This window comes from Protobothrops mucrosquamatus, unplaced genomic scaffold (genome assembly GCF_001527695.2).
Source record: "Protobothrops mucrosquamatus isolate PMUCROS unplaced genomic scaffold, P.Mucros_1.0 scaffold_257, whole genome shotgun sequence".
Classification (NCBI taxonomy): Eukaryota; Metazoa; Chordata; class Lepidosauria; order Squamata; family Viperidae; genus Protobothrops; species Protobothrops mucrosquamatus.
Genome location: NW_015386333.1, coordinates 2,500,080 through 2,518,960, shown reverse-complemented (window position 1 = coordinate 2,518,960; position 18,881 = coordinate 2,500,080). Strand labels below are relative to the sequence as shown.

At 37.5% G+C, this 18,881-nt stretch overlaps 1 protein-coding gene across 2 annotated transcripts in view; it reads right to left on the bottom strand.

Moving 5' to 3' along the window:
• Nucleotides 1-1,410: 1,410 nt before the first annotated feature.
• Nucleotides 1,411-18,881, bottom strand: part of LOC107302393 (charged multivesicular body protein 3) — a 45,912-nt gene continuing 28,441 nt past the window's right edge. The window contains exons 1-6 of one of the 2 annotated variants that reach the window (XM_015831496.1): nucleotides 13,195-13,288; nucleotides 11,365-11,425; nucleotides 10,359-10,538; nucleotides 6,231-6,352; nucleotides 5,797-5,911; nucleotides 1,411-1,946 (exon numbers count right to left, since the gene is read on the bottom strand). In XM_015831496.1, the coding sequence (XP_015686982.1) occupies nucleotides 1,807-1,946; nucleotides 5,797-5,911; nucleotides 6,231-6,352; nucleotides 10,359-10,538; nucleotides 11,365-11,425; nucleotides 13,195-13,239 (663 nt within the window). In that variant the 5' untranslated portion in view covers nucleotides 13,240-13,288 and the 3' untranslated portion in view covers nucleotides 1,411-1,806. Of the gene's footprint in view, nucleotides 1,947-5,796; nucleotides 5,912-6,230; nucleotides 6,353-10,358; nucleotides 10,539-11,364; nucleotides 11,426-13,194; nucleotides 13,289-18,881 lie in introns of those variants that run through there. The other variant, XM_015831497.1, reaches the window with a different exon arrangement.

The window sequence follows — 18,881 nt, the reverse complement described above, 5'->3', positions numbered from 1 at the left end:
TCAATTTTATGACCTTTTTTTGTGATGGACGTAAATGAATATGGTGGTCATAAAGCAAGTCCATCCATTCCTATGATAATTTTTTGCAGGCCAAAAAAGCTACAGTAGAAGCCAGCAAAATCATTGTAAATCGCTGTCACATGACTGCAGAACATTGCAATCACAACCAGTGATGCTGGTGGTGGCTGCTGCCAGGCAGTGCAGATTGCATGGGTGATCCATGAGCATGATGGGGTAAGAAATACCTGCCACTGGGTGGACTTGGATATGTGAAGCATGAAGTTGGTGACACTGGGGCTGGTTGCTACTAGGAAGGCGAGGGCGCAAGTGAATTACTGGAGCAAATTTTGACTTTCCCTGCCAGCTTCCCCACTGACTTGCTCGTGGGAAGCCAATAGAAAAGGTCACAAACGGTCATGTGATCCTGGGAAACTGCTACCTTCATAAAGGTGAACCAAGCAAACAAACTAACCCAGACAACAACTACTAAGCACTAATCAAATGTAATAATAGAAAATTAATAAAAAAAAGTTTGAAAAAAAGAAATAGAATTAACTCTGCTCTGCTGTTATCTTTACTTGCTGAAAAACTTTTGATATGATCCAAATTAATTTCTTAAGCAGTGATGAGTAGATATGGATTCCTATTTTATTAAATGGATGGAAATGTTTCACCAATAATCCTGTGTGAAAATTCTAACAAACAATTGATTTCAGAAACATTGCAGTGTGCAGGAGATTGGACTTGATAGCCTCTTAGATCCTTCTATCCTATCTCAGGTCACACACAGATTTCAAGCTTTCCTGAGAAATTTATGAAACAAATAAAGAGCAAATAAATGTACACACAGTAGAAAAAACAAGTCATTAAAGTCCAGCCAGCTTGCCTGAAGAGAGTTCCATATCCAAACAGCAGGGTAGTAAGTGGTCAAGTGACAACCAAGGATCCTAATTTTATAAAAGGGCCATTAGCCACTCCAGATGCAGAACCAGGCTACAACATACAACTATATATTGTAAATGAATCAGCATACTACACAAACCAACTAAAGCCCCCCCCAAAGTATCCCGAGTAAATCAAAATTCTGTCTCTCTGTATTAACAGAGGGATAGAATCAAGATCACATGAAGTGTTAATACCATTTTATAATGCCTTGGTAGGACCATACTTGGAATACTGCATCCAGTTTTGGCCATCAGAATATAAAAAGATATTCAGACTCTGAAAAGAATGCAGAGAAGAGCCACAAAGATGATTAGGGGGATGGAAGCTAAAACATATGAAGAATGGTTGCAGGAATTGGGTCTGGCTAGTCTAGTGAAAATGACTAGTGGTGACATGATAGCAGTGTTCCAATATTTGAGGGGCTGTCACAAAGAAGAAGGAGTCAACCAATTTTCAATTGCATTATTTATTTGTAATGAACTATTACCGTTCTTTTATTATTCTCACCTGAGACTGTAATAAGCATTAAAAGCTGTTTATTAAAATCCAGTTAGTGCTTTAAAAGTCTGTATAGTGCTACTGTGGTATGTTCAAACTAAAAAAATGAATTTGAGGAAATCATAGGTAAATCATACGTATTTTATTTTGTTTGACAATATACTAGATTCTCTTTATTGTGTCAGAGATGTTTTGACCTGACATACATTGATATGGCAAAAAGGGTTAAAAAAAATATTTCTGAACATAAGCGCACAAAAAATAGAATATATACAGGAAAAACGTCTGTAGGAAGATTTACATTATAAAGGCATGACAGAATTGCCTATGGCGAGATGAATCCAGCTATGCAACTGTTTCCTTTTAGCTACGAAGTGTAGCTAATCTTGACTGCATGGCTTCAATATCTTCCTCTTCATCATCTACAACAGCTGCTGTGGCCCCTTCAGGCTCCTGCTCTGGAAGGGCATCTGTAACCTTACTAGGTGCTTTGCCCAATGCTCCTGCAGAAATAAATCAAAGCAAGCAGCTGAGCAACAAAAAGAAACACTGCAATATAGAAAGGATCATCTTAAAACTAGTTTGATCTAATGGTTAAGGCATGTAGCTAGAAATCAGGAAACAGTGACTTCTAGTCCTGCCTTAGACATAGAAAACTAACTGGATGTGTTCGGTCCAGTCACTCACTTTCAGTCCAACCCACCTCACAGGGTTGTTGTGAGGAAAGGAGAAAGGAGTATGTTCACTACCTTGATTTATTTATAAAAACAATAAGGGTGGGATAAAAAAAATCTAAAAAAATCCCTTCCTGTATAGTGCTTGTTTTAAATATTGTTCAAAAGGTAATATCAGCCTCAAATGGACCAGGTTCAATGCAAGTATTGCCCCCCCTCCCTACAGTAGATACATTTGGGAGCTATCAGCAACCCACAGAAAGTAGGGGACTTAAATGTTCAGGCAAAACAATCTAAGGCACTTTAGATAATAGCTAAAATTATGCATGAAAGCCTTGTAAAAATCTGATTAAACATAATAAAAACTTCATAACCAACAGTTAGAACTACCTGTTTTATTGAAAGCTGTCATTCCCCCTCCCCCTATTAACACAATTTGTTCTGAGTACAACTCAGTTCATCAATTTTAATCTTTAGAACAGGGCTTTTCAACCTTTTCACCCATTGTACCATTTTTAGGATATGGCAATATCCAAGTACCACCAGTCGCCTAGCAAGGTGTCAAAAACTTGATGACCCAAAAGTGATAAAGTACAGGTAGTCCTCGACTTACAACAGTTCACTTAGTGACTGTTCGAAGTTACAATGGCACTGAAACAAGTGCCCCCCCAAGCCACAGCCCAGCAAGACACTTGCCTGCCCGCCGCGCTTTTCCTCCTGTCCGAGGTTTTCATTGTTGTGAGCATTTCTGTTGAGGATTGGCAGTGGGGGTGGGGTGGGGGGGTGTTTGGTTTTTATCCCCCCCCCCATCTGCTGGGTGGTTGCAGCAGGTTTTGGTCACTTCACATGACCCTGGGGCACATGAATCATTTGCCAAGCATCTGAATGTAAATCACAAGACCCTGGAGATGCTGCAACATTCCAGCTGATTGGCGCTTCTTCAGGGCTCAGCAGAAGCACCAGGATAAGTGCCGAGCTCCAGCTGGAGCCTGGCGCTGATCCTGGCGCTTCCGCTGAGCCCTGACAGCCCTGCAGCTCCAGCCATTTCTTGCTCAGGCTTGTGCGATGCTGTCACCGGTTCAGCTTGTTCCCTTCCCCCGCTACCACTTTTCTAGGATGGTCGCGTACCACCTGCCATGTGCCAATGTACCACAGGTGGTACCCGTACCACTGGTTGAAAAGCCGTGCTTTAGAACAATAGCCTGCCATCAACAACTCTTTCTGCATGATATAGCTTTGGGAGTTGAGAATAGATTTCAAATTAATTAATTCATTATATGCGGATAGGATTCATTGGAAAAATCTTGCTGTTGCCAATGCACTCAAGAAAAGGAACCAATGATGATGAATTCATTCTAAAAACACTGCCTATCACTCTGCAAAATTAAAATTTAAAGGTATCTTGGGATGAGTCCAACTGTTCAAATAACCAAATGGTATAAAGATGGCATGAGCATTTGAGCCAAGAAGCTTGGAAAAATTTAGTAGAAAAAACATGGTCACTGGTTCCCTAAAGAAGCCCCTTATATCCCAACAAACTGGCAAGGACCTAAATATTAAGAGGAAGAATATTATAAAGACAGAAAAGAACATCCGAAAACCAGAACAAATAGAGTGAAGTGTGGAATCATTGATGCTTTCTGAGCTTGGTTGTTTTCTTGCCTGATTGTTGTTCTGATAGTTGATTACAATCACCCTGATAAGCAGGTATTAACATCAGGATTAATAATAGACTAACAGTCAAACAGTAAACAATAGCCTAATTAATGAACTACCAAGAAGAAAACAGCACTCCCACCAACACAAACAAAACAAGCCATCTCATATAAACAGAGAGCAAACCCCATTCCTTCCTAGCACTGAAGTTGTTACATTGTTGAGTAATGAAACATCCATAAGAAAACAACCAAACAGAGAGCAACAAGAACTCCACAACCAAGACAGAGCTAGACCATGACGGGAAGCAAATAGGAAACAAAGAATTTCCACAAGGAAAATGCTTCATTGCCAAGAAAAACCTAGAAAAATAATATAAAAATATTTAGCAACATTAAAAGCATAGTGCTATTCATGCAGCTCAGGCTATAAAGATAAAATAAAAATTATTTTCTACGTATTTTACTTGTATAGGAGATTATATGTAATTTTTATGATGTTTATGTTGTAAAATACTCCTCATAACACATAGTTTAAAGAAGCCTCTAGATTAGTGTTTCTTAATCTGGGCTACCTTAAGATATGCAGATTTCATTTCCCAAAATTTTCCAGCCAACATAGGAGTTGAAGTCCTTAAACGAGGACTTGAGAAACCCAAGAGAAAGTATGATTCTTATTGAAATGACTCAATTAATTTAAGCAGCTGTTTTTGCCTACTTTTATTTGTTACATGGCTTTAATAAAAATGTCTTGTTTGGAATATATTTTCCTACTCCTTATTTTTTTAGTACTACAGCTTGTCAATAAAGGATGTAAAATTTCTTTTGGGAATAAATTCATATTAGAACATATTATGTCAAAATGAAGTTGAAATTGTATATGTATTAAAGGAATACAGTCTGTTTCTAGTTTTAAAAGGCTGAAATCTCAATGTTACAAAATTCTGACAATCTTACCACCTGAGTTAGAGAAAACACAGCATGATAATTGATAATTGGAGCAGTGAATAATGTTCAACCTGTTCCCTCACAAAACAGTTTCTGGCATCCATACAATTACCATGTATGTAAGAAATAATATAATAAACGTAATAAATTATGAACGACCGCAGAGGAACTGCAACATTCACCCTATTTTCTCCCCCACCGCTGGGTCTCCACAGGCACTGGGCCTGTGCATACTCACCTTGCAAAGATCTAGCGAGCCTTCGATTTCTTGGCCTGCTTCGGTGCTTCAGGCCTTCAGTGCATTCGCAGAGAATAGAAGCCTAAAGTACCTCAAGATCATGCAAGATCAGTAGTGCTACATCTCGTGCTACCGATCTCACATGATTTCACGGTATTTTAGGCCTCTGTTCTCTACAAAAGGAGGCCTGGATGAAAGGTGCAGCAAAAGGCTTTGCGAACAGAGGGAAGGCCTGAAGCACTGAAGCTCAGATCCATCTTTGCAAAAAGCCTTTGCTACCAAGAATGGAAGCCGGGAGGGCTGCATTTGTGCCTCCAGGCCTCTGTTTACGGTGGCAAAGGCCTTTCCTCAAAGCCTTTACCACCATAAGTGAAAGCCCAGAGGAACACGTGAAACCCTCCTTTTTGCAAACTCCACTGAAGCCTATAGGGACGCGATCTCTCGTCCCTGCAGGCCTTGGCAAGCCTTTGCTCAAGGCGAAACCATGGCAGAGAGGCTGGAGAGGAGACAGCTCCCTTGATCATCGAGATCTACATAAGATAAGTGACCCGGTAGGACAGGATGGGGAAGAGGGGGAAACATGAGATATTTAAGTGGGTTGGAGGAGGCCTTGGTGGTCGGGAGCACTAGCCTCCCCACGGTCTTCCCCATATCTCATGCACTTAATGACCTGCGTTCGATTAGCGAATGCATGGGCAAAAGCAGGGAGTGATCACGTTCAAGTAACATGATTCATTCCTACAAATCCTCAGGTTATGAATGTAATTGGCAAGCTCCATTACATTCGTAACTCGAGGATTACCTGTAAAGCTATGTGGACATTTATGCCCCCACTCACCAGCAGTAATTTCAAACAAAATTTTGTCAATCTCTATCTCTGCTTCCTCTTCCATTTCTTCTTGGTCTTCCATACTTTCAAAAGTGTCCTCTAGCATTTCTTCTATGATACCTGCCTAAAGGATGTGCAGAAATTAGATCATAATATTATTTATATGTACATGATAATAAGAAACCAATCCTCCCAATCACACCTTTAAAAGATCTAACTATACCAAACTAACTTCACCAATTCAATGGACTGGAATGTATGGCAAGCATTTGCTCTGAGCTGATTTTAAATCTACAAAGGAAAAGGGCAGGTGAGAACATGAAATCAGGAGACACAAACAGAGAATCCATATTTGAAATCTATTTGCATCTCTCATATAGTTTGTTACATGTTAAATGTGTAAATGATACACTCATTATACTTTAATAAACTTTTAATCTCACCTTCATCATTTCTTTGGATAGCTCTCTCATTGTAGCCTGTATTTCAGGGATTTTTACTAGATTTTGCATAGCTTTCATGACTTCTGTGCTCTTTTGCAGGGAACCAGCTACTCTCAGGACGGCTGCCAAGAGAATGCATGGAAGGTTTTAAATCAAGCTGAGATCAGTGGAAGAGCGTCTTTGGCCTCAAGACTGTCATGGCCACCCCCCAGTTAAACCTTCTTATTTAATTCAGAGGGGAGTGAAGATAGTCAAGGTCACAAAATACTAGTATTTTTTCTCATAGCTTAACTTTATAAAAACCCATAAGAATGAATATGAACATCATGTGTCTAAAATTCCAGGCTTTTTCCAATTGTTCTATCATACTTTAAGGTAAAACAATATTCCATACAGACAGTAATGCAAACAACTATAACAACTGTAAAGTGCTAAATTTGGTTTATTTTGCCCTTTTAGTAACATTCAATGTTTTTCACAACTAAAATAGTTAACTATCAATAAATGAGCAGTGTTAAGTTTATTGTATCAGTAGATGGGTTTTTAAGCAAGAAGAATTTGTAATTTCCAAAAATACTACATGCTATTTTGCAACCTAGAATTCTTTTTAAACAGAAAGTAGTACAGTGAGGGAAAAGTTATTTGATCCCCTGCTGATTTTGTATGTTTGCCCACTGACAAAGAAATGATCAGTCTATAATTGTAATGGTAGGTTTATTTTAACAGTGAGGGACAGAATAACAACAAAAAAATCCAGAAAAACACATTTCAAAAAAGTTATAAATTGGTTTGCATTTTAATGAGTGAAATAAGTATTTGACCCCTTCACAAAACATGACTTAGTACTTGGTGGCACAACCCTTGTTGGCAATCACAGAGATTAGACGTTTCTTGTAGTTGGCCACCAGGTTTGCACACATCTCGGGAGGAATTTTGTCCCACTCCTCTTTGCAGATCCTCTCCAAGTCATTAAGGTTTCGAGGCTGACATTTGGCACCTCAAACCTTCAACTCCCTCCATAGATTTTCTATGGGGTTAAGGTCTGGAGACTGGCTAGGCCACTCCAGGACCTTAATGTGCTTCTTCTTGAGCCACTCCTTTGTTGCCTTGGCTGTGTGTTTTGGGTCATTGCATGCTGGAATACCCATCCACGACCCATTTTCAATGCCCTGGCTGAAGGAAGGAGATTCTCACCCAAGATTTAATGATACATGGCCCCGTCCATCATCCCTTTGATGCGGTGAAGTTGTTCTGTCTCCTTAGCAGAAAAACACCCCCAAAGCATAATGTTTCCACCTCCATGTTTGAAGGTGGTGATGGTGTTCTTGGGGTCATAGGCAGCATTCCTCCTCCTCCAAACACGGCAAGTTGAGTTGATGCCAAAGACCTCGATTTTGGTCTCATCTGACCACAACGCTTTCACCCAGTTCTCCTCTGAATCATTCAGATGTTCATTGGCAAACTTCAGACAGGCCTGTACATGTGTTTTCTTGAGCAGGGGGACCTTGCGGGTGCTGCTGGATTTAAGTCCTTCACGGCATAGCGTGTTACCAATTTTTTTCTTGGTGACAATGGTCCCAGCTGCCTTGAGATCATTGACAAGATCCTCCGTTGTAGTTCTAGGCTGATTCCTCATTGTTCTCATGATCATTGAAACTCCGTGAGATGAGATCTTGCATGGAACCCCAGACCAAGGGAGACTGTTATTTTGTGTTTCTTCCATTTGCAAATAATTGCACCAACTGTTGTCACCTTCTTACCAAGCTGCTTGGCAACAGTCTTGTAGTCCATTCCAGCATTCTGTAGGTCTACAGTCTTGTCCCTGACATCCTTGGACAGCTCTTTGGTCTTGGTCATAGTGGAGAGTTTGGAATCTGATTGATTACTTCTATACCTTCTGTATAAAAGGTGTCTTTTATACAGATAACAAGCTGAGATTAGGAGCACTCCCTTTAAGAGAGTGCTCCTAATCTCAGCTCATTACCTGTATAAAAGAACCTGGGAGCCAGAAATCAAATACTTATTTCACTCATTAAAATGCAAACCAATTTATAACTTGTTTGAAATGCATTTTTCTTGATTTTTTTGTTGTTATTATGTTTCTCACTGCTGAAATAAACCTACCATTAAAATTATAGACTGATCATTTTTTGTCAGTGTGCAAACGTACAAAATCAGCAGGGGGTCAAATAATATTTTCCCTCACTGTACATTTCAGATCCAAATGGATCTATTTTTTGATACCAAGTTGCCTGAGGATGTTAATTGGGCTGCTTCTTTTTCCACATGTGGAGTATACTCAAGTCTCTGGTGCACATTTCAGCTAAGCACATTGGAAGACAGCAAGAATGCAGGTGAAAGAAAATAATGGGTCCTCGGTGTTCTCTGAGCTTGGTTATTTTATGCAGATGTTTCATTAATAAACTAGCTAAGAACAAACCCCACTCCTTGCTAGCACTGATTATGTTACCTAGTTTGAGTAATTAAATGGCTCTTTAAAAACAATCAAGCTCAGAGAGCACCAAGAACTTATTTCAACAGCTACAAATATTCTCCTTTATTAGAGGAAAATCATCTCAAATCTAATCAAATACCAGAACAAGTTCATTATGGAGCCTAATTTGTGGTAGCAATGGAGATAAGAAAATCTTTTGTTTTTTTTCTTTACCACCAGATTCTTGCAGTGTCAGTCAAAGAAGTTTCTACAAGTGATTTGGAGTCTTTTAGATTGTGGCCAAACTAGAAATGTACAAAACCCTTGATATGACCAAATGATTAAATTCATCATTACTAAGACTTTCTTAATTGGACAGCAATAATCTAACTACAGATAATCCTTGACCTATGAACAAAATTGATACTATAATTTCAGTTGTTAAGCAAAATGGCATTAAGTGGTCATTACATGATCATTTCATTCAACGTCTGCAATCCCACTTCTCTCAGTTGTGGTTGCTAAGTGTCTGGATGGGTAATTGAGCAGATGGAGTAAAAGAGCTGCCTACCAAAGGAGAGCAGGCAGTTCCCCTCTAATAGGTCTGCTCAAAATGTTGGATGTGGGCCTTTTAGTGATAATCCTCCTCCAAAACTAGAATGCTCTCATTAATTATGTTTGGTACCATCCTTACTGTCTTTTCAGTGTTAAAGACATTTTTATTCTCCCATGTGTTTCAATAGAATGTTCACATTGGTGTTACTTTTAATAACTGGTTTACATTTTGTTATTTATTGATGTTTATCTTGCTGATTTTATTTTGAATATTCCAACTGTGGTATAATATTTAAGTGTTGTTTTAACTTATTCTTTTGAATTGTAAAGCTGATTTTTAATAATAGCTTAACTTTTTAGTAGAAAGTGATATAAGTGTATTAAATTAAAAAATCATGCCACATTATGGACTAGAAGTGCTGTCTTTCTGATTGTGCTTAGTCTAACTTTCTTAACTTTCCAAATTGTATAATCTAGAAAACAAAACCGTTCTGAATTCCAGTATGACAAACTAACATTAAAAATTTTGGAAAAACATCTTTTAAAAAGAGAACATGGATAACTTGCAAATGGAAAAAAAAATCAACTTCCCTTGAATAATTTTTAAAATGTTATTCAACTTCCTTCCTGCCCAACTGAGAGAAAAATCAGTACTCTGAATTAGTCCATAGAATTTACCAAATTTCATGTTTTCATAGTGTAATCCATGATCTTTATTCTTTATTGCTTAACTAAGGTTAAAGACTTCTTTCAAAAGCATTATTCTGATTGTACAGAGAAAGAGATAATATGCAGATCACACCATTGCATTTCAGCATAAATAACTTGAAACTGATTAGTCCCTTCTAAATGTGTGTGTCCCTTTTCAAAAATCCAGTTAATAACGTGAAAGCAGGGTAGACCAAGTGGGATCGTAATATTTATTTATTAAATTTACATACAGCCCATCTCTCCAATAAGGTGACTGATGCAGGAAGCACATGTGTACATAATTTAGGAATATTTTTTATTCAAAAATAATTATTTTTATTATTTGTTTTGTTAGTCTGTATATTAAGCTGCCTATTGCATTTTAATTAATGTATTTTATTAATATCTATATGTGAGGGCCTCATTGTTGACCCCCAAAATAACCTTACCTAGTTGATTTTTCATCCCCATCAGGGCTGAATTCATGTGGGCCCTGGAAGCATACAGTTTACTCACAGCCTTGCGTGAACGGATCATTTCCTTGGCCAGGACAACACACACATCTTTTTGCCCCTTTTTTGCAGCATCTTTAATTGATCTTTTTACCTTTTCTTCTTCTCTCTGAATATCTAAATTCAAGGAAAAATATAAGCAGGGTTTAAAAGGGTTTATCTCAGGATTTTAAAGAAGAATGTTTCCTGATATCACATTAACATGGAAAGAACAAGTGAGATTTTCTTGTCACCAACGTGTACTCCAGCAACAAGATTTACATTAACACTGAACATCCTTTCTTATATTCTTTCACATAAAAAAATCCTCTTTAATCTTTTTAAGAATATGGGATTTAGTAACAATGTTTGCTGGCTTGTTAAGAAATATATTCAATCTTTTCCAGGAGTTCAAGATAGCTTACATGGGGATTTCTCTTTATTTCACCCTCTTAATAATGAATCTGTTAGGCTGAAATAAAATAATTTTATATGGTTAAGTAGGCTTGGAACTGGTCCTAGTCCAATCTTAACCACATTTCTCATGGTCTCTCAGTCTTAATATCCAGCTGTAAAATCTAACTTGAATTTTTCAAAATATATTTTCCAAGAATTTATTGACACATATTTTAGCTTATTTTGGAAGAACTTAATGGCCACCAATATCTAATATATGTCTTGAAGAATATAACAATGGGCATGATCATGGCTAGTTAGGAATTTAATTGAATCACTTGAATGCAAGTTGTGCTTAACTGGGTTCCAGTTGCACTGGAATCAGGGCAGCTATGTAAAATAATTTAATTACTCTAGGATAAAACATATGTAAGATGAACTCACAACAGATAACCTAAAGTTAATTATTATTGCAGAAATGTGAGCAACAATTTTATAACACTAAACAAATTAGAAATAGTTTATTAACATGTTACACTTTCATTAAAAAAAGTGTGGGAATACAGACCTCTAATTTGTCTATCAATCACCCTCATTTCTTTCCGTATTTTCAGTGACCACTCATTGACCTGAAGATATAAATATTAGAAATAGGTTTCAGAGATTGAGCTCAAAATTAATGAAATTTTGTTATTCAGGGAACTTTTTCCACTCAGGCAACCTTCTCCAAACTTGGTCCTTCCCCATATTTTTATTACAATCATTTGAGAAATGAGGGGAATTATAGGCTAAATGTCTGAAGAGAGATATCTTTATATGAGGGCAATTTGGAAATAAACCTCCATTTAATTATCAATGAAAGACACTCGCAGATACAGAACTTTTATTATACACATTAGAAAACTACAACATTACATTACTTTTCGACATTATCGCTATTCAAATTGAGGCACCTGTCATAATGTCTTACAAGGTTTGAAATTTTTTAGTAGTAGTCGCTCGGCACCAAATCTGGGCTATGAAGGTGTGTGTGATCAAAAATTTCCCAACAGAACTGCTTCAAAAGTTCTTGGGTGCATCTAGTGGTGTGCGGGCAAGCATTATCGTGAACCAACACCACACCAGAAGTGGTGCCATAGAAAACCCCGTCAAATGTGAAGATGTCAAAAGAGTACTGCTAGTGAAGTTCATGGAGCGTGGTTCAACCATTAATTCAGAAGTCTACTGTGAAATGTTATGAAAACTCAGACAAGCCATCCATAACAAGCGTCAGGCATGCTAACCTGGTGTGATGTTGGTTCACGATAATGCTTGCCCGCACATCACTAGATGCACCCAAGAACTTTTGAAGCAGTTCCGTTGGGATGTTTTTGATCACACACCCCCTATAGCCCAGATTTGGCACCGAGCGACTACTACTAAGGAATTTCAAACCTTGTAAGACGTTATAACAAGTGCCTCAATTGGGAATGGCAATTATGTCAAAAAGTAATGTAATATTGTAGCTTTCTATGTGTATAATAAAAGTTCTGTACCTGCGAGTGTCTGTCATTGATAACCAAACTGAGGTTTATTTCCAAATTGCCCTCATAGAAGGCAGCAATAAAGCTCTTGTTCCCCATGCAAGGCTATTAAGATGAAATCCAGCAAGAGTTTCTCAGGGACCAATCTTTGATTCTGAGATCACAAATACTGAAAAGCTGTTCTCTGAGGCATAATCACATAAATAATAATACCACTTTATAATGGAGTTCTCTCTCAGTGTAGCTTAAACATTTGCATCTGCTTATCAGATCAGAAGGATTATACTTTAGGCATATATTCCAAGTATATATGTGAAGTAGAACAATCACTTGGAGCTTTACTTTACAAATTTTGACACTAAGTCAAAATTTATTGGATTCCATGAATCTCAATACACCAAAATAAATATTTTAAAGCATAGTGTTGCACGAGCCTAGGCAATTGCTTTATTTGCACTTGTCTGGTCCTTTACCAAACAGAGGATATGAAATGTACCGTATGTTCCTGACCTGAGGAAGCATACGGAAACGAGAAGTTTCTTTTCAGTAAATAATGCAAGCAATCCTGGTTCCAAATTACTTTTTAATAAATGTACAAGAGCTACGCTGTGGGAGGATGAACCTGGACAGTCGCCCCTTCCTGTCCAAATTCACTAAGGCTCACACGGGGAAATGTGGGGAAATGACTCCGCTGCTCTTATAGAGAAGTGAATTAAAACAGGCGACGGGTTTGCCCGACAGCGACAATCACAACTAGACACATTCCTTCACCAGGACCGGCTGCCTGCCCTTCAGCCTTCCCGCTGTTCATCCTCCTCTTTCGGCCCATCCAGTCCCACCTTTGATCCCCTGAACTTCTCTCCCACGACCATTACCAGTTCTTTGGGCGGCTTTTCTGGCGTCTTCCCAAACAAGCCCATCTCCAACAGTTCTAACTCGGTTTTTCCGGCTTCCGGTCCCGGCAGCTCTTTCTACGGGACAAACAGGAAGTGGAGTAAACTATAGAGATATAAAAAGTGTAGAGCGATGGTCTTCGATAGCGATTCTTCGCTTTTCCAATACAAATAGAAGACCAGGAAGAAAGGCGTATTTTAATGTTAGCAATAGCAGGATACCCCCCCCCCCCCATCTCATCCCCTTTCTGCGAGAAAAACGGAGGGAAAAACTTCTTTGTGTTAGTCTTTTCAAACTGCAGGCGGTTCAGGATGTTGTAGTCAACGAGACGAGTTAATACAGCAATTTAGGGGGAAGGGCTCATCTGATAGGATTTTCAGATCCTATGAAATGCTAATCACAACAATCGATAGATGACAGCAAAAAAGTTTCCGCAGCTCTGAGATACAAGAAATGGAAGAGTATTTCCTTTGTAAAACCTGTATAATGGCATGTAAACAGGAGGCAGAGAAAGTTTGTAAGTCTTTGCTGAATAGGCATGAGGTAGTTACATTCCATATAAGACATTGTGAGATTTGCGGACTACAGAGAGCAAAGCCCTCTCCTCTCTACCTCAGAAGGTAATTAATTAACATTATTTCTACCTCAAGGTGTAATTGGTTAGTCAGTGCCTTCGTGCTTTGCTGGAGATTCCTCTTTTGAGAAAAGCAACCCTTTCCTGCTACGCAACAATAAAGGTACCCATGTGAAGGAGATTTCTCCCGTCCAGTGATTTATTTGGTCAGCTGTCTCCAGACTTTTAAAAAAAACCACCCATGTGTTTTGGGTTTATCAGCTTATTGTTGCTGGTTTGAATTTTTGCAACCCAGGTCTGACCCTGATCAAGCATACCAGATTAGTATGATTGGGTTCAGTGAATATCTGTTGTTCCTCACGGCTCTCTTAAATGCTATTCATGAGCCCTGGGCTTGCAGAAAACTAAAATTAGTTGTCACACAAACGGTGATGTCCTGCATGCACATATAAACTTTTCTTTGATAAATAATATTGCCTCACCCCACCAAGTGAGTCGGTTTGAATCCTTGGTCAAAAATGTGTCAGAATAAAAAAAAGTAACATAAGGATATCTTATGTGTCAGTTGGAGACCAGATGAAAGCAGGCTGTGGCTTATCATCTTATGTGATCTAGTGAATAATGATTTTTTTCAATAAATCATGAAGGATTACTGGGTCGTAAAACGGAAGTTTTTTATGACAAAGTATAAGGACCTGCCTCAGTTATCATTCCCAAGAAGGCAGAACTCTTGAAACTGGCATCGGTTTAAAAGGAACTTTTATTGAGAGGCAGTGAAAGCAGAAAAGCAAGGCAAGATCTGAATATTTCCTGCGCGAACCGAACTGTTGCATTAAAACCCCAGTCTTCAAACCTCTCCCAACTGCCCAACTGTCCAGTCCATTTCCAGCCAATTCACAGGTGTGAAGTTGTTATGGGAACTGGAAGCTGAAAGATGGATAAAGTAAAGCACTGTTCCCAGGCATTGCATCTTCTTCCCAGCAAAGTAGAGATAAGGCAGATGGCCCCAGGCACATTCCTCCCCCCTTTAACACCTAAAGAGATACATCAAAGATTGAAAGAACAAAGCAGAGGAAACATCCCAGAGCCCACAACATCCTCCTCCCAACAGAACAAAGCCTCCCCCCTCCCAACTGAATGGCAGCGTCACGGGAATGTTTCATGGGGCCTGACACAAAGTATGTTATTTATTAAATAGATTGATATGACTACCCAGTTCATATATCATATGTTCTGAAAACATTAGATATATATAATGGTATCCAACTTCACTCAGTAAAACTCCAGCATTTAATATTCTTTAGCTTTGTGCTTCCATAACCTGTATGGAAACTTTAAAAAAAAAAACAAATATATTTACAAGAAATAAAATCTGAATGGGCAATGAGCAGCATGGCGGCCTCGTGATGAAGATGCTCGCCTCCCACTCAGAAGGTTGAGAGTTCAATCCTAGGTAGTGGAGGATGTTTCTCTCCTAGGGCATGAAGAAAAATATCTGCTGTCAACTCCTGGCCAGTAAATGCTCAGCTCCATCCAATCGTCCTGACTGTACCCTGAATTAAGGGACTACAGGGTCGGAAAAAAAAGATCTGAATGTGATATGTAAATTTAAAATAAAATTGATGAGAAAAAAAAATCACAGGATATGTTAGATGTATTAAAGAATGGTATTTTTTATTTTTCAAAGTAGTAAAAACTAATACAAACTAAAAGAAAGAAAAAATAGAAAAGTCAAAGGTGCCAAGGGAAAAGAAAAAATACAAAGAAAAATATAAAAAAGTGACTTCCAAACTTTATCACAAGAAGTATAAACATTTTTAGTGACTTTTCACCTCTTGGTAAATTACAACAAATGACCTCTTCTTCCCGTATCCCACCTCTTCTCTATAAATAAATTTATAAAGCATTATTTCAGTCCTGGTTTATTAAGTTACAAGAAATAATAAAGTATCTAGTTTAACTATGAGATAAGCCAAATTTATGGTCATTCCTTTTACTTCTAAGAATTTTAATGTTTAATATTTTGAAATAATGTCATTTTTTGTCCCATCTCAAAGATTCTACAATAAGTCTCTTTTGTAAACCCAATATATAAAAATTATCTGGGTTATTTTGTTGGTTTAAAGTTTGTATATTCCTTTTAATTATTAAAATATGAGCCAGTTTATTTTGTTATGTCCAGCGTAACCTTTTTTTTTTCATTTTTGTTTCCTGTCATTGGTAATTCTACTTTCCAGTCAGTGTCTTTTTTCTCAGGTAAAACATATTCCTCTTCCATAACATCTTTTAGACAGTCTATCTATAAAAGCAGTATCACTGTTGACATTATTGATGTAAATTTGTTTTTTCTAAAGTATCTTTCAATATTACCAATGTTAGAATATTTTGTGCCATTATGTAGCTGTTAATCAGGTTTGTGTGTTCTGCTTTAATCAAAATCTTTGGTTTCCTTGTGTCCAGTTTTTAAAATTATATTTTTTATTCAAAACGGTAGGATTTTTCACCAGGAATGATTCTTTATAATTGTAAAATCTTATTTCTTAGTTTGTTTGATGCTTTCTAAAATCAAAGTTTTAATCAACCTTTTGCTGTTTACTTTTTAAAGTTCTTAAGCTTGTAGTTAAAATTTTCTTTCATTAAAAATTGAAAGCAGAGTCACCTGGTATTTTCAAACTTCTTGTTCCAAAGGTTCCTTAACAGATGAAAAGTAGTAATAAGTAATTTTTGAAAGTGACTAGAAGAAGAAATATGTGAATATAATAGTGTCCTTTTAAGAGTGCTGATCAGAGTTTGAGGACAATGACTATTCCCTCATCTCCCAGTGCTGAAAACCCTCCATAGATTGCTGTTTTGCAAGGAGCAACTGACTCTAGAGGATTTGTAGCAGATCTCTGGTGCTATCCTTTATCTGGAAAGCCAATGGACTCACTGGTTCTTCAGTCTTTATTGCAGTTATCAGCTCTATCTTTTGCAGAGCCCTCTTCAGTTCCATTTCTTCCTCTGGAAATCTGTATTTTTATTAATTCTTTACCACCAGAAGCCATATGGAACAGGGCAGAACTGTCTGGATTACCAAATTCCCATCCAATCAAATCGACCACACTCAGACATTGATTCAAAACACCCCAAAATGTCTACTAGAATAATAAAATATGGTGGTGAATTTGTCTTCAGATGACACAGTAAATCATCATATGGAATCAAATTCATGCCATGAAAGGGCAGCTTTTCGGCTTAGCTTGCTCTTCACTGCAGCTAGTATTTCAGTTTTCTTTGATTTCCAAGATTTTATATTCAAAATAACAAAACACTTTCTTCTAGCCGTTGCACCTTGAAGGCTGAAGTTTAGGGATAATAGACTGAATTTGTACAAATTGGAAGATTTAGCAAGAGTTTAGAAACACCTCCAGCTTTAAATCACTGCAAACTGACATTAGCAACACTATTCATAAGTCATTTTTCCTGGTTCTTTGATATTTTGTCTCTTTTGTTGTCCTGTACCTCTGTGTAACTTCAGGGTAGTTCATTTTTCTACTGCAGAGAGATCTTGTATTACTCTGCCTCCCTGTTTCTCTATTTCCCTTTTATTGCCTATTATTTCACAAAACTTTCAAAAGGAAAGTTGACTAATTGATTTTGCAGATCTTGCTCATAGCAACAACTAACAATCAGAACATGGATTTGGAAGCAAGATACTAGCACTTTATCTCTTTTTCGTTATGGAGAAGAAAGAGAGATTTTTATTCTACCATATCCAGGATAGCTTAGAGATGATCACCACGAAACGACATTTTTCCATGGTTCTTCAGTAGTTCAGATCAATGGAAATAAAAGATTTGCAGAGTGGAAAGGATGAAAGTCCTTTTCATCAAAAATAAAATTAACAATGCATTGTTAGGCAAGTGAATAGAGCAACCAGAGGTTTTTTAGGAATCTACATTAAAGACTATCCTTCAATGCTTGAGTAAACATAAAAGTATACTGGCATAAATTGTGCAATCCCCTTTGTCAATCCTTACTCTGCCACAATAAAAAGATACTGTCCTTATGGATTTGAGGGTTTTGTTTCCCCTCTGAACAAATGTTATTTGCCAAAGAGAAAAACCACTACAATTCTCACTGCAGGATAGGATGGGGGGTTGGATAACAATTGGAAAGTTTAAGAAACTTACAGGTAGCTACTAAGCAGGGGATGTGAAGTGAAGCAAGAGACTTGTTTGAACTAGTAACCTCTGCTCTGCACCTCTGATTTGTTAGGCAATTCTGAACACACATTTAACATTCTTCCAAAAAAAACTAAATCTGTTTTTAAAAAATAGTTTGATAATTAACATTAGTATAGGGAAGAAGAACCAAATTTGGTAGCAGTTTTTAGAGATTTGGGGCTGCCTGGGTTCAACAGTTTTGAAAGCCACAAATATCTGTGCAGCTTTAGTTTGTATACCTGTAGCTTAGCCTACGAAGCCAGCCAATTGTGATTTATTCAGGAATGCTGATCAAAGATTATAATAAAATATCAATTTATTCAGCAAACCATACTTAAGCCACCCATGCCTTCAAATGGTCTGTGAATTCAGTACTTCTTTCCATGATAAAAAGCCTCTTGTGACTAATCTCTATACTTGAAATGTAAACCACTTTTAAATTCATGTTTTATTGATTTTCAGCTATAATGGAGAAGAAAAAGATTATAACCTACCAGCTATGAACAATAAAATACAAGCTTACAGATGTCAGCATAGGGATAAAGCTTTTATCTGGCAAACAACATGTCAAATTTGATGCTAGGTGACAATGCTGTAGAAGAAAATGCTAGAAATGAGACATCAGAAAGGGGTGAATTCTGAATAACAATTTCTATCAATTATGGCAAGAGATTTGCTTATCCGACTCCCCATTTTTCAGGAGTCAACTTCAGATAAAACATTTAAATAAAAACGATGGAATAAGCTTTATTTGGTATACATGAGAAGAACATGACTGTTTAACGAATAATAGTTTGAAAATGGCTGGAGATTAAAGATTTGTCTGGGAAGTAGAGTTCCATTTTTTATTTTTATTTTGCAGAAAGGCTAGCATATAAACAGCAATTTA